General features: G+C 39.8%; 1 protein-coding gene across 1 annotated transcript in view; it reads left to right on the top strand.

Annotated features, from left to right (window-relative positions):
- The window catches only part of exoc2 (exocyst complex component 2), a 63,367-nt gene extending 52,314 nt beyond the window's left edge, over positions 1–11,053 (top strand). Inside the window, exons 27-35 of the mRNA XM_053323046.1 lie at positions 1–26; positions 125–194; positions 2,299–2,415; positions 5,065–5,206; positions 9,305–9,360; positions 9,523–9,645; positions 9,908–9,969; positions 10,345–10,404; positions 10,504–11,053. The exon at positions 1–26 is cut by the window's left edge and continues 36 nt beyond it. Of these exons, the coding sequence (XP_053179021.1) occupies positions 1–26; positions 125–194; positions 2,299–2,415; positions 5,065–5,206; positions 9,305–9,360; positions 9,523–9,645; positions 9,908–9,969; positions 10,345–10,404; positions 10,504–10,597 (750 nt within the window). The 3' untranslated portion in view covers positions 10,598–11,053. The remainder of the gene's footprint in view (positions 27–124; positions 195–2,298; positions 2,416–5,064; positions 5,207–9,304; positions 9,361–9,522; positions 9,646–9,907; positions 9,970–10,344; positions 10,405–10,503) is intronic.
- The last annotated feature ends 1,590 nt before the right edge of the window (positions 11,054–12,643 follow it).

Raw genomic sequence — 12,643 nt, 5'->3', positions numbered from 1 at the left:
AAAGATGGAGATATTAATTCATCTCAGTGAGTATTTGGGTAACTTTTCATGCACTTTAAGTATATATTTAAGTGTATATAAGTGTGCTTTTATGTTGAAATGTCTCCTCTATGTGTGTGTGCAGCAATATTTCAGTGGATTTATCATCTCCGGATCGTTTTACCAGCATTCAAGAAGGCTTCAGTCCAACATCTGTAAGCTTTTTTTTTTTTTTTTTCTTTTCCTTTATTATTTCCTCTTTAAGCTGTTTTTGTTTAATACACCTGAAATCCCACGTCTTGTGACTGCCAGCGTCACCAAAGCGTGGGCCTTCTCTCTCCTTCACACAACCAGACAAACATGTGTCTCACTCATTCAAACCACGAAATGTTATCAGCCTGTTTCCTGGTTGTGGACAAAAAAGCTAGATATACGTCCTCATTTCCTGTAACTTGTTGAAGATGTTAGTGAAGGGGTTTAATGCGGAGGGGAGGAGGAGGATGAGGAGGAAGAAGAGTAGGGTGTATGAGTGCTTCTGGTAAAGGGAAATGGAGCAAGGTGCAGGTGGGGATTCCCCACCCTAAATATGTGAAGCAAGGGTGAACCAGACTCTAACAAAAAAATGTGCAGCTGACCAGAGAATGGTTTCAAACATGATATTAAAGAATCTGGTATTTGAGTTTTTGTGCATGCTAGAAAACAAAGTAGCAGGATATCAAGCCGGCAATACTTACTGTAGTAGAGACCGATTTCAGTTCCCATCAGCCTCTAATGTACGAACAAGCGTGAAAAACAAATTGCTGCTAGTGATGACATCACCTGTGGTTGTCAAAATGTAGGCTAACCATTGTGTCAGCAGCACTGTCACAGTTTGTTTATGAATTTGAACGCAGCAGTGTGTGAGAGAGAGGACTTTTTCTTTTTTTAGGACAGTTGACGGCAATTTTTGAAAGGGAAAAAATTTAGAGAAGTGGGGATATTTTTGGTATTTGATGACCCCCTTTTTTTTTTTTTTTTTTAAAGGGAACAAATTTATGGAAGGAGACATTATAGTAAATGAGGACATTAAAGGAAAGGGACGATGTTTTGCCAGTATGAGGACATTTTAAGGGAAGTGATATTTTTGAGAAGAGGTCAAAGTTCATTAAAATGAGGATCTTTCAATGAAAGTGATGAGATTATAAGAAATTGATGATATTTTGTGTAGTTGAGGCCAGAGAAGACGTTTAAGGAAGGAGGTCATGCGGTAACTTTTGGAGCAAGGCATGACCTTTAACTGAAAGGAGGACTTTTAAGGCTTTTAAGGAAAGTGGCAACATTTTGCAAAGGGGGGGTATTTAAGGGAAGAGAAGAGGTTTAAGGACGGTAAAGATGTTTTAAAATAGTCAGGACATTTTCAGTAATTCTGGACACTTTTGCAGAGTCAGGCCATTTTTGGGAATTAAGGACTTGTTCAGAAAGCGGTAACTTTTTGAAAAGTGAGGACTCTTTCTGAAACACTTTCTGATATTTCATTAAAATGAGAATCTTTTAAGGAAAGTGGCAACATTTTGCAAAGGGAGAGTATTTAAGGGACGAGAAGACATTTAAGGAAGGTGAAGACATTTTAAAAAGTCAGGACATTTTCAGTAATTTAGGAAAGTGAGTACATTTTTGGGAATTGAGGACAACTTTAGAAAAGCGGTAACTTTTTGAAAAGTGAGGACGCTTTGAGAAACACGAGGACATTTTTGAAAAGAGGTGATATTTCATCAAAATGAGGATCTTTTAAGGAAAGTGATGAGATTTTTAGAAAGTCAGGACATTTTCAGTAATTCTGGACACTTTTGCAGAGTCAGGCCATTTTTGGGAATTAAGGACTTCTTCAGAAAGCGGTAACTTATTGAAAAGTGAGGACTCTTTCTGAAACACTTTCTGATATTTCATTAAAATGAAGATCTTTTAAGGAAAAGTGGCAACATTTTGCAAAGGGAGGGTATTTAAGGGATGAGAAGACATTTAAGGAAGGTGAAGACATTTTTGGGAACAGAGGACATCTTTAGAAAATGGAAACTTTTGGAGCAAGACATGACCTTTAATTAAAATGAGGACTTTTAAAGCTTTTTAGGAAAGTGGCAACATTTTGCAAAGGGAGGGTATTTAAGGGAAGAGAAGAGGTTTAAGGAAGGTGAAGACATTTTAAAAAAGTCAGGACATTTTCAGTCATTTAGGACATTTTTAGGGAAGACAATGTGGCATGATAGATACTTAGATCTAATGTTTTATGCCAAATCCAGTCCTCACATGTATAGATATATAAACTTGTGCTTGTTTCTGCAGGAGCAACGTCTGCTGATCATCCTCAGTAACTGCCAGTATCTGGAGCGACGTACCTTCTTGAACCTGGCTCATTACTTTGAGAAACACGGCCTCACAGGAACCGAGAAGATCACACGGGTCAGTGAAGTGATCAGCGTCTCCGTCACACACTCATTCTTATTAAATCTGTTGCTCAGCTTTCAGATAACTGTCTGATATCTTCACATAAATAAATGAGTCCTCAGGTTTTTTTTTTTTATCTTGTTGCTCATACAATTGATGAGAAAAGGTTGCGATTAACAACAAAGCTAATGAGAGTTGGTAAAGATCCGGCCCTCTTCTGAGCAGAGATATGACTTATCTTTTTTTTTTTTAAGTAAAGGTCATCATTTTGGAAGCAGAGTCCTTTTCTCATCTTCACACAGACACAAAGACACACTCACACACATCTGCACACAATGACTAATGGCTGAATCACAAAGCAAAGCAAGAGTTTGGTTGACTTTCCAGTGAAAGAGCTCAACATCACTTTCTTTGAAAGACCAATTTAGACTTTAACTTCTACTCCCTCTTTAATAATTTGAAAGCGAGAGAGGAGTGTGTTTGTCTAGATTTTCATGTCTTCTAATAAACCGCTTTGAACAGGACTCTCTCATCGTGCAGACAAACAGACATACAGTTGTCTCCTCTTCCTCCTATCTCTGCAAAAAGTTAAGATAAGATAAGAGAGAACTTTATTAATCCTGAAGGAAAGTCTTTATGTTAGAGATCACACAAAAAATACAAGATAAGAATACAAACAATTAGTATTTAATGTAAAGTGTATAAGGAGTAAATACTAACACCAGTGTTTAATAGAATAAAACTATAAAAGTAAGATAAACTTTGTGAAATAAGTCAACTAAAATAGAAAAGTCATATTATTTTATATTAAAGTAATGTTACCTATCATATTATACATGATACTGAATTCATATGAAGTTATAATACAGCAAATTTGCAGCATTAAAACAGTGAAATGTTATAATGTGGATGTGCAGTTAAAGCCTCTCTCATGCTACAGATGTATGCAGGACTCAATAAAGCATTTAGTGACAGTCAGTGGAAATGAATCATAATGTAGTAAAATGATGATGTAAATAAATTCCTTATTAAAAGCTAGATGGATTAAAAACAAACAGAAACAATTCGTCAGTCACATTGAGTCAGATGATGTTTTTTTACATGTGCATTTGCAGTTTGGTCATGACTTCAGATGAATAGAAGAAAAAGAAGAAGAAGAAACTTTGTCAGTCACATCCACAAGTCCATTTCAATAAAATCAACATAAGACATGATAGAAAAAGAAAATAGTTAGAAGAGTTACTGAATCACCAAAGATGAATATAGTAGTATATAAACATACAGTATCTTCATATACACATGAAATAAGTGCTGAAATTATGCTCTGGTTGGTATATATGAATACATTCACAATATACTGAAATATATATATAAACTATTGGATGCACTGATGTGAATTTTTGTACAGACATTAATGATGCATGTTAACAGACTCGGCCTGTCTCATGGTCTCTGGCTGTTCCAGAGCCGAGGGGCCGCTACACAAAAGGTCCCTTTTTTGTTTTTTCAATGAGTGGGGCTCATGCTAACATGCTAACATGCTAACGTGGGAGGATCTGAGGAGTCTGTTGTTGTTGTAATGGGTGACAAGTTCTCTCAGATACACATGTGGGGGGCTCTGTGAGGCTGAATGTTGATGTCGGTGAGCTAAAATGATGATGCTAAGCTAAGTTTAGCATATTCTCCATCTCAGTATTTTATTGACTTCGGTTGATATTTGAGGTTGATTGCCATGAAATTAGCTGCTTACATTCTTGTCCTCCTTCAGATGAAATGTAATCACTTATCTCTCTTAACTTTCATCAAACACCATCAGGTCAAAAGTTCAATTTGACCAAAAAATACAAAACTACTAACATTCCCTTCAGCCTCATCTGTACTTTGTGTTTTGTGCTAATTAGCTAATATTATCCTGCTAAGACGCTAAACTAAGATGGAGAATATGCTAAACTTAGCTTAGCGTCTTCATTTAAGCTCACCGACATTAACATTCAGCCTCACAGAGCCCCCACATATGTATCTGAGAGAACTTGTTTCCCTTTACAACACCGACAGACTCCTCAGATCCTCCCACGTTAGCGCGCTAGCATGTTAGCATGAGCCCCACTCATGGAAAAAACTAAAAGTGTAGCGGCCCCTCGGCTCTGGAACAGCCTGCCAGAGACCATGAGACAGGCTGAGTCTGTTAAGATGCATCTAGAGACTCACTTTAAATGATCAGGCTTTTAAACTGTGTTTTATTTGTTATGTGATTTCTTTGGGTTTTAACTTTGTGCTTAAATTTAGTTCTATTTTATATTTTAGCTCCTTTTTTAAGCTTGCATGTGCACACACACGTCTACCTTTGTGAAGCACTTTGGTTGAGTTGAGTTTAGTTTAGTTTAGTTAGATCATTTTTAAATGCATGCAACTCAAATACAAATGTCCTTGTTTTCATCTCCTTTAGAAACAGTGACAACTTAAAAAAAGAGGTAGTTTCTGACTGAAAAGATGTCGGCTGAAGCATTATCTTCTAACACCGAGCCTTTTTAACCTTTTTACATTAGTCTTTTTAACAGATCTTTACATGCATAACATACACAACACATTTATAATGATATATAGAGAATGCACAGCCAATAATACACTGAAAATATGCACATGTATCTATATATATATATGCAGGTGAGTATGGACGCTGTACGGGAGCTGGACAGGAAACTATTTGAGGCCTACATTGAGAGGCGGGCCGATCCCATCGCTGGTTCTCTGGAGCCGGGAATCTACGCTGGATACTTTGACTGGAGAGACTGCCAAACACCTTCAGGTACTGTGAGCTGCAGCAGGGCCTCGCTGGAAGTCAGTAAAAAAGCTGTTAGCCTGCGTGTCATAGTGGTAAATAAACGCTTGTATGTGAGGCGGAGGCGACCTAGAGAGGGGAGGGGAGGCAGAGGGGGGGGAAACCACCCCGAAAAACCACTAACTGACCTCGGTAATATCAGAAAAATTGAGTTTCCTAACAGTCCTGTGGGATGAGAACTCAACATGTCTGGTGTCTTTGTGGTCCACGTGTGTGTCATGTGTAAAGTACGGCTTTGATGTCTTACTGTAAGCACCACTCAGATGATTTCAGGCGGCCCCCCTCGTGGCCTTTTGCGTTTTTAAACTGTGGGTGTGTAGCAATGCTCGTGTGTGTGTGTGTGTGTGCATGTGTGTGTGATTGTTTATGAGTTATGTTTGACTTTTCGCCCCAGGTGAAACTTATATGTGTATATGTGGTTTACCTTTAGCACAGGATGTGAAGCAACGTTTTCTATGTGTGTGTGTGTGCGTGCTCGTGTGTGTGTGTGTGTGTGTGTGTGTGTGTGTGTTAGAGAGCGCTCTGAGTGGATTTTCAGATGGGCAGCAGCTTATTACACAGTTTTTGAAAAAGGCGGCATGGATCGAAAGTTGGGCCTTGCTCTGGTTTGTTCCTGCCGGTCTGTGTTTGTGTGGTGAGGCCTGCATGTGAAAGAGGAACATTTTGGACACTAAACCACAGTTCTAGGATATGATACTTTCACTTGTTGCACTTTTTTCGTGTGCGACTGTGGGCGCTGAAAGGCATTAGAAATCCAGTTTCAGGTGCTCTCGGTCTGTTGTCTTCTCTCGCTCGTCGTTTCGCTTTTAAAGTTTACTAAATGTTATTTACTTCCAGGCAACATGGTGACTGTGCTCCGCTCACACAGCAGAGAGAGTGACACACACACACCAACCGATGATGATGATGATGATGATATGATTAGTTTGTGTTGGAAAGAAAGATGTCACACAGCTCAAGCCTATCTATCTATCATCCATTCTGTTGTTTATAGGAAACAATGTGTATTAATCAGCATTATTTTTTCCCCCTTTTGTTTTGTGTAAAGATGATTTTTGGGGTTTTTTGACTTTATTTAATAGTACTGTACATGGCATTAAGGCCAACAGGAAATAGAGAGAGAGAGACAGAGGGGGAGAGGGGGGAATAACCTGCAGCAAAGGTCCCCTGCCTTTATGTGGCTCCAGCATTGACATTTTAACACCATTGGCACATTTGTACCCATCATCCCGAAATTGATAAATGGATACATCTCGTCATTCAGGGCAGAATTACAATGATAATTAGGGCTGGGTGTCGGTACTTGATATCTTTTTAAAGTATCGACTGATATAAATCGATACCAAGTAGTATCGAAACAAACAATACCTGCAATCGAGACTTTTTGCACCTAGAGCTAGAAAATATGACTATATGCACGGAGCAAATCAACAGCAAGACTTTCAAAATGCAAATAATTTAGATGTGGAGGAGTGGCGGCATGTTATGCAATTTAATGCTTCTATCCACATGATGGGTGTCAGGTGTACTCAGGTGGGACCGGAGACAACTCAGGGCTTCTCGAGGCCTGGCGCACCTTTGCCACACATGTCCAAGAACTACTCCACACAACGCCATGTGATACCTCCAAGGCTGCCTGGGTCAAGGCAAGATGGAGGCACCAGTGGAAATCAGCAGAACCATTAAATTGAAATGTATTTATTTGGATAAACCCCTTGAGATAGTCTGAGATAGCGTCATCTCATTTTCGAGGGGGTCCATTAAGGCTCCTGGCCAGCACCTGCCCCCAAAAGCAGTGGACAACCCTCAACTGCCTGAGGACAGGTGCAGGACACTTTGGGCAGAAATGTAAAAAATGGGGAACACATTATATAACCAGCGGCTCCAAACACCGGCCACCGAATGCCGATCATGGTCTAATTCAGTGGTTGTCAAATGTTTTCACATCAAAGACGCCTAATTGACACAAATTACACCACGGACCAGGTGCTTTATTACAGAAAGTGTATGAAACCCATGTCCAATTAATGATGATTGGAATTACAACAATAAACAATAAATGAGTCCCGTTTTTGCTGGATACACCCTGGAACCCACCTAAAGAACCGCTGGGAGTCCCTGGACCCCACTTTGAGAATCATTGGTCTAATTGACCTGGACGAGGAAACACTGGACTGGCTCGCCTCTGTGGAGCTGAAGGTCTAAGGACAAACACCAGAAGAAGAAGGTTTTACTTTAAGGATACTTGGATTGGTGGTGGTGGTGATAGTGTAATCTTTTAAATGATACTCAGCTCTGATGAAAGAAAGGAAATAATCTGAAACAGACAATATAATAATAAAAGTCCATCCACACACTGCTGCTTCCAGTGCAGGTATTTATTTGGATATCAGCAGCGTGACGTTTCGAGCTCAGTGTTCTTCTTCAGACCTTTTTTTTTTTCCATTTTCTTGCCTGTTTTATTCACCTGTCTGGGTGTGAGCGTCCTCCACAAACCTTAAAGATATAAAACACTACAAATATGTTAGTTAAGACGACATTCAGACCTTCTAGCTTCATTGTTGATTTTCATTGTGCTTCTCTCTTATATCCTTCCTTTCTCTCCTCTATCCTTCCTCTCTCTCCTCTATCCTTCCTTTCTCTCCTCTATCCTTCCTCTCTCTCCTCTATCCTTCCTCTCTCTCCTCTATCCTTCCTTTCTCTCCTCTATCCTTCCTCTCTCTCCTCTATCCTTCCTTTCTCTCCTCTATCCTTCCTCTCTCTCCTCTATCCTTCCTCTCTCTCCTCTATCCTTCCTCTCTCTCCTCTCTACCCCACCCGGTGGAGGCAGATGTTCTCCCACTCTGAGTCTGGTTCTGAGGGTTCTTCCTGTTAAAAGGGAGTTTTTTCTCTCCACTGTTGCTCATGTGGGAATGTTGGGTCTCTTTAAAGTTAAAACCTGAAGAGTTCGGTTTAGAAGCTGCTCTATGTTTTAAAGTGCCTTGAGATAACTTTGTTGTGATTTGGTGCTATACAAATAAAGATTGATTGATTGACAATCATGAACACGAGTTGATTTTAACAATATTTTCTCAGTCGGTTGAGTATTTGCATGAAAAGATGATTGTAAATTGCACCGTTCATCTTTAAAATGCATGTTTTTACTCTTTTTAGCATCAAATCTCTCATATTAATGAATTAATAATGACAAATAAAGAAAGATTAAGTCATTTCTCGTGACCGCTTCTTCAGCACCAATGATGGGGAATCTGGAGAATCGTTTATTAACACGACAAAATTAAACTATTGTTGGTTAATTGATTTAAAGAAACAGTTGGTTAGCTATTGAAACAGAATATGACGATAGCAGTATGTCTATTATCTTATCACTTCATTACTAAGCACATCTCGAGTTAGAAATAAGCCCTGAACGCCTCTTTGTGCACGATACAGATTAAAAGTGCCAGACTCTCTCTTCCCTTTTATCAACTGGAAACTCGAGTGGGTTTTTATTTTCTCGTGTCTTTTTTTTAAATTTTTCTCATTCAAGTCACACTAACTCGTTTAGAGATCGATCGTAGACGACCGCAAAGCCGCTTCCCGCTGACTCTGCTTCTTTTTCACCAGGGAATCGAGCCTGCACCTTGGTTTACGGACTTTTGCGTAAAAAGTTGCACCTTTTTTAAACATCTATACTTTACACAAATTGGAGCCTTTTTGAGTCTTGAGTCGGGTTGGGAGGCACCGGGATGTTACGTCAATCTTTGGGCTGTAAAAGCTGTAAATCTTCTAATAGATCAGTCTGGTTTAATGAGCGCTCATCTGGAGTCAAAATGTTGTGTGTACTGTATTTAAATTACTCATATACTTAATTTACCCACTCAAAATACTCCAAAACCATTTATGAAGCTTTCAGTGGCCTCGTGGGAGAATATGACCTAAAGGTGCATGACGTAAGGAATGACAATCTGTTTTCTAGTTAGCTCTCTATCTCTTTCTCTCTCTCTCTCTGTTTCTCTGTCTCAGCATCTTTTCATCACGCTGTGTCTGTACTTTTGATTGGAGTCGTGTCTTCTTCTCCCTCAGGTGTCAGGAACTACCTAAAGGAAGCGCTGGTCAACATCATCACAGTTCACGCTGAGGTGAGACCAAACCAGCACACCCTCCTCCTACACACTGAGCACTGTCATCGAGCTGTGGATTTACAAGGTGTCTTCTTTTCTTTCTTTGTGTGTGTGTGTGTGTGTGTGTGTGTGTGTGTGTGTGTGTGTGTGTGTCTTTATCATCACCTCTCTCTCTCTCAGGTGTTTACAGTCTCTAAGGATCTGGTTCCTCGGGTTTTGTCTAAAATTGTCGAGTCAGTAGCGGACGAGATGTGCCGCCTTATGCAGTGCGTCTCCTCCTTCAGCAAAAACGGAGCCCTGCAGGTACACACACACACACACACACACACACACACACCGACACACAACATTCATATCACTCATAGTAAAAGATCTTGACTCATAAATGGACCCTCAGATTCATCGGGGATTTACCTGCCGTTTCTGATAACATATTTCAGTTCATGCTATCAACTGCTGACAGTTTGTGATGTGATATTATCGCCTCTTGTTGCCCTCCCCCCCTCCCCCTTTTTTTGTGTGTGTGTGTTCTTTGTTGACCCCTTCCTTTTCACACTTTCCTCAGGCACGACTTGAACTCTGTGCTCTGAGAGATGCCATAGCCACATACCTTAACGCTGAAAGCAAGTGAGTGCAGCACACACACACACACACATACACACATGCACATTTCACATGGTGTGGTGCCACAGATGGGAACTCGCATATTGTTGCCCCAGTGATTTATGGCCTTGAATGTCACAGACATAAATCTTAGCAGTCGCACATCCCTCATTACAATCCCTATTTATGTTACTTGGTGGGTTATAGAAAGGAAGTGAAAGTAATCTGGTTCTGCTGTGTGCATGCACTGCGGTGTTTGTGTGTGTGTGTGCTTGTGTGTGTGTGTGTGTTCATGTGGGTAGGTCAGTATGTGCATGCCTAGATACATACACACACACTTATTTTAAACAGTATTTTCTTGGTTGCTGCATTTAATAAAACGTGCTTTTTGTTTCCCAGTGCCAGCTTCAAACTGGCTTTAGACGCCTTGCCTCAGTTGCACAACGGAGCGGATAAGAAGTGAGTCTGATTCTGGCACATGTTGCTAATAAATACACCTTCTGCTTTAAAAATGAATTTCATATGGGTTTTTTTTTTTTTTTTTTTTTTGCCTACCAGGTTGCTGGAGGAGCAGCTGAATAAGTTTAAGAGCAGCATGCAGCTACAGCTCACCTGCTTCCAGCCTTCCTCTGTCCAGCCAGTGAAGAGATAAACTCCCCCCTTTTCTGCGCTGTCATACTTCCTTATCCGTCTACGAATCGACTCCTATCTTTTTCAGTTATCACTTTATTGTTTACTCATCGCTATATTCGGCGTCACTTTCAATTTCTGCTTCACTAAGGTTCAACATGCATGTCTGATCGTCTAATCTTGTAACACACTAAATGAGTCGATTTCATTGTTACTGTGCAGGGCAGTCCCATTCATTTTGGTTATGCTAATTCACACACGAGGCAATTGTTAAAACAGAGAGCATGCAAGTTTAGGTGGATTTGAGGACGCTGAAGGGTCACCATTGATTTTGTAAGACCATTACCAGTTACAAGCTACAATCTCCACTGTCTCTACTCACACTAAGCTATGTGTCTGGATCACGCCTTGTACTGTGCCATCTTAATCACTCAATAAAATAAGATTAATTACCCTTAAATTAAATATGATGTTTTCATTTGAGGTCAACTTTACTCGCTTGTTGCTTGTTTCCCAAGCTATCAAATGTACCACATTGCAAATTAGCCTCTTTTTTTTTTCTTTTTTTTAAAAAATACTCACATTTTTATTGAGATTTTGTACATTTAAACAGAGAGATATACATATTTGAATTATATATTTCCATTGCAGTCCCAGATTTGAACAAAAACATAACAGACATGGTTACCAGGCATCCATTATCAAAATACATAGTACTTCTGAATCAGTTAGCATCCATTTCTTCCACTTAGTCACAAAGATACTTTCCCTCATTGTCTCCATGGTGCAAATCTCTCTCATGATTTCTAGCCACTGAGTTATACTGGGTGGTTTAGTCTTGCACCAGTTTCTTATTATTGCCTTTTTGCATGTGATCAATAATATTTTGGTTAAATATCTATCTTTTTCCAGTACATAGTCATAGTCAAACTTCCAAGATACATAACTCTACATTCCCTATAGGTATTACATATCCCAGAATGTCTTTAATTATGTTATGAGCATTTCCCCAAAAACATAAATGTTGAGAACCAGTTTGTGCAAATTAGCTTTTTATTATTCCAAGGACTTTTAATTGATGTTGCCTTTATTATACTGAGCTTGACAATTTGGTATATGTCAACATTTTTTTGGCAAATTGCTTCAGTTGCTTCAAAGAAAAGTTGCCCCACCTTCAATAGCCTCTTCAAGGACGATCGTGTGCATGATTGTGTGCATGCAACAAAAAGGTGAAAACAGTATATCAGCATGAATGTCACGTTGACTCACTGGTGGCTGTTGTGGTTTTTGCGTTTTTAGAGTCAAAGTCCTTAAAACAAAAACCCCAGCAAACAGCACATGGTGGAGTGAGTTACCCACCCTAAAAACAAAGCACTCATTTATTGGCCTATATAACCTAACTGTCCACCCAATTTCACTGAACTTTAAGTAGCTTTTCAGATAAAAAGGTGGGGCCCAAACATCCTTTACACTTTTTTTTCCAAATGAATGAAGAAGTAATCAAGACCCTGAACTACTTCTGAACTGTACTTGTGTGTGCTGCGCCTCTGTATTCATAGTTACTTCTCAAATATGGTTTCCAAAACTCAACTGTCAGGTGTCCATATGAAAGTGAAAGAGGTTGCTGCAATCACTCCTCCTGTTCACACCCCTTTTCCACCGAGCTGGAGCCTGACTAAGCACCGGTTCTTTGCTTTTCCAGCCCGGAGCCTCAGAACGGGAGCCAGAGCAAGCACCAACTCTTTGCTGGGCTAAAGCAAGAAGCGATTACGTCAGCGGACTGGGGGCGGGGCTAACGTTTATTAGCAGACTAGCGGGATTAACGTTCATTAGCTGACTAGCGTGGCATTTACAGAGGGTTAAAGATTTGTTGATTAAAAGTACTATTTTTATCATTTTTTTGCCAGAGCTGTCGTCTTCTTCTGCTTTTCTTCTTCTTCTTCTTCTTCTTTTTCGGCAGGCTAGATGCCTTGCACCATGTTGCTGCCTCTCACTGGTGAATCATGGAAGTGCTTCAAAGGCACGCGCGGTGGAAAAGGGGTAACTGACTATTTTTCATTTTGTTTTG

Source organism: Scomber japonicus, chromosome 7, assembly GCF_027409825.1.
Source record: "Scomber japonicus isolate fScoJap1 chromosome 7, fScoJap1.pri, whole genome shotgun sequence".
Classification (NCBI taxonomy): Eukaryota; Metazoa; Chordata; class Actinopteri; order Scombriformes; family Scombridae; genus Scomber; species Scomber japonicus.
This window is presented reverse-complemented; position numbering and strand designations above follow the sequence as displayed.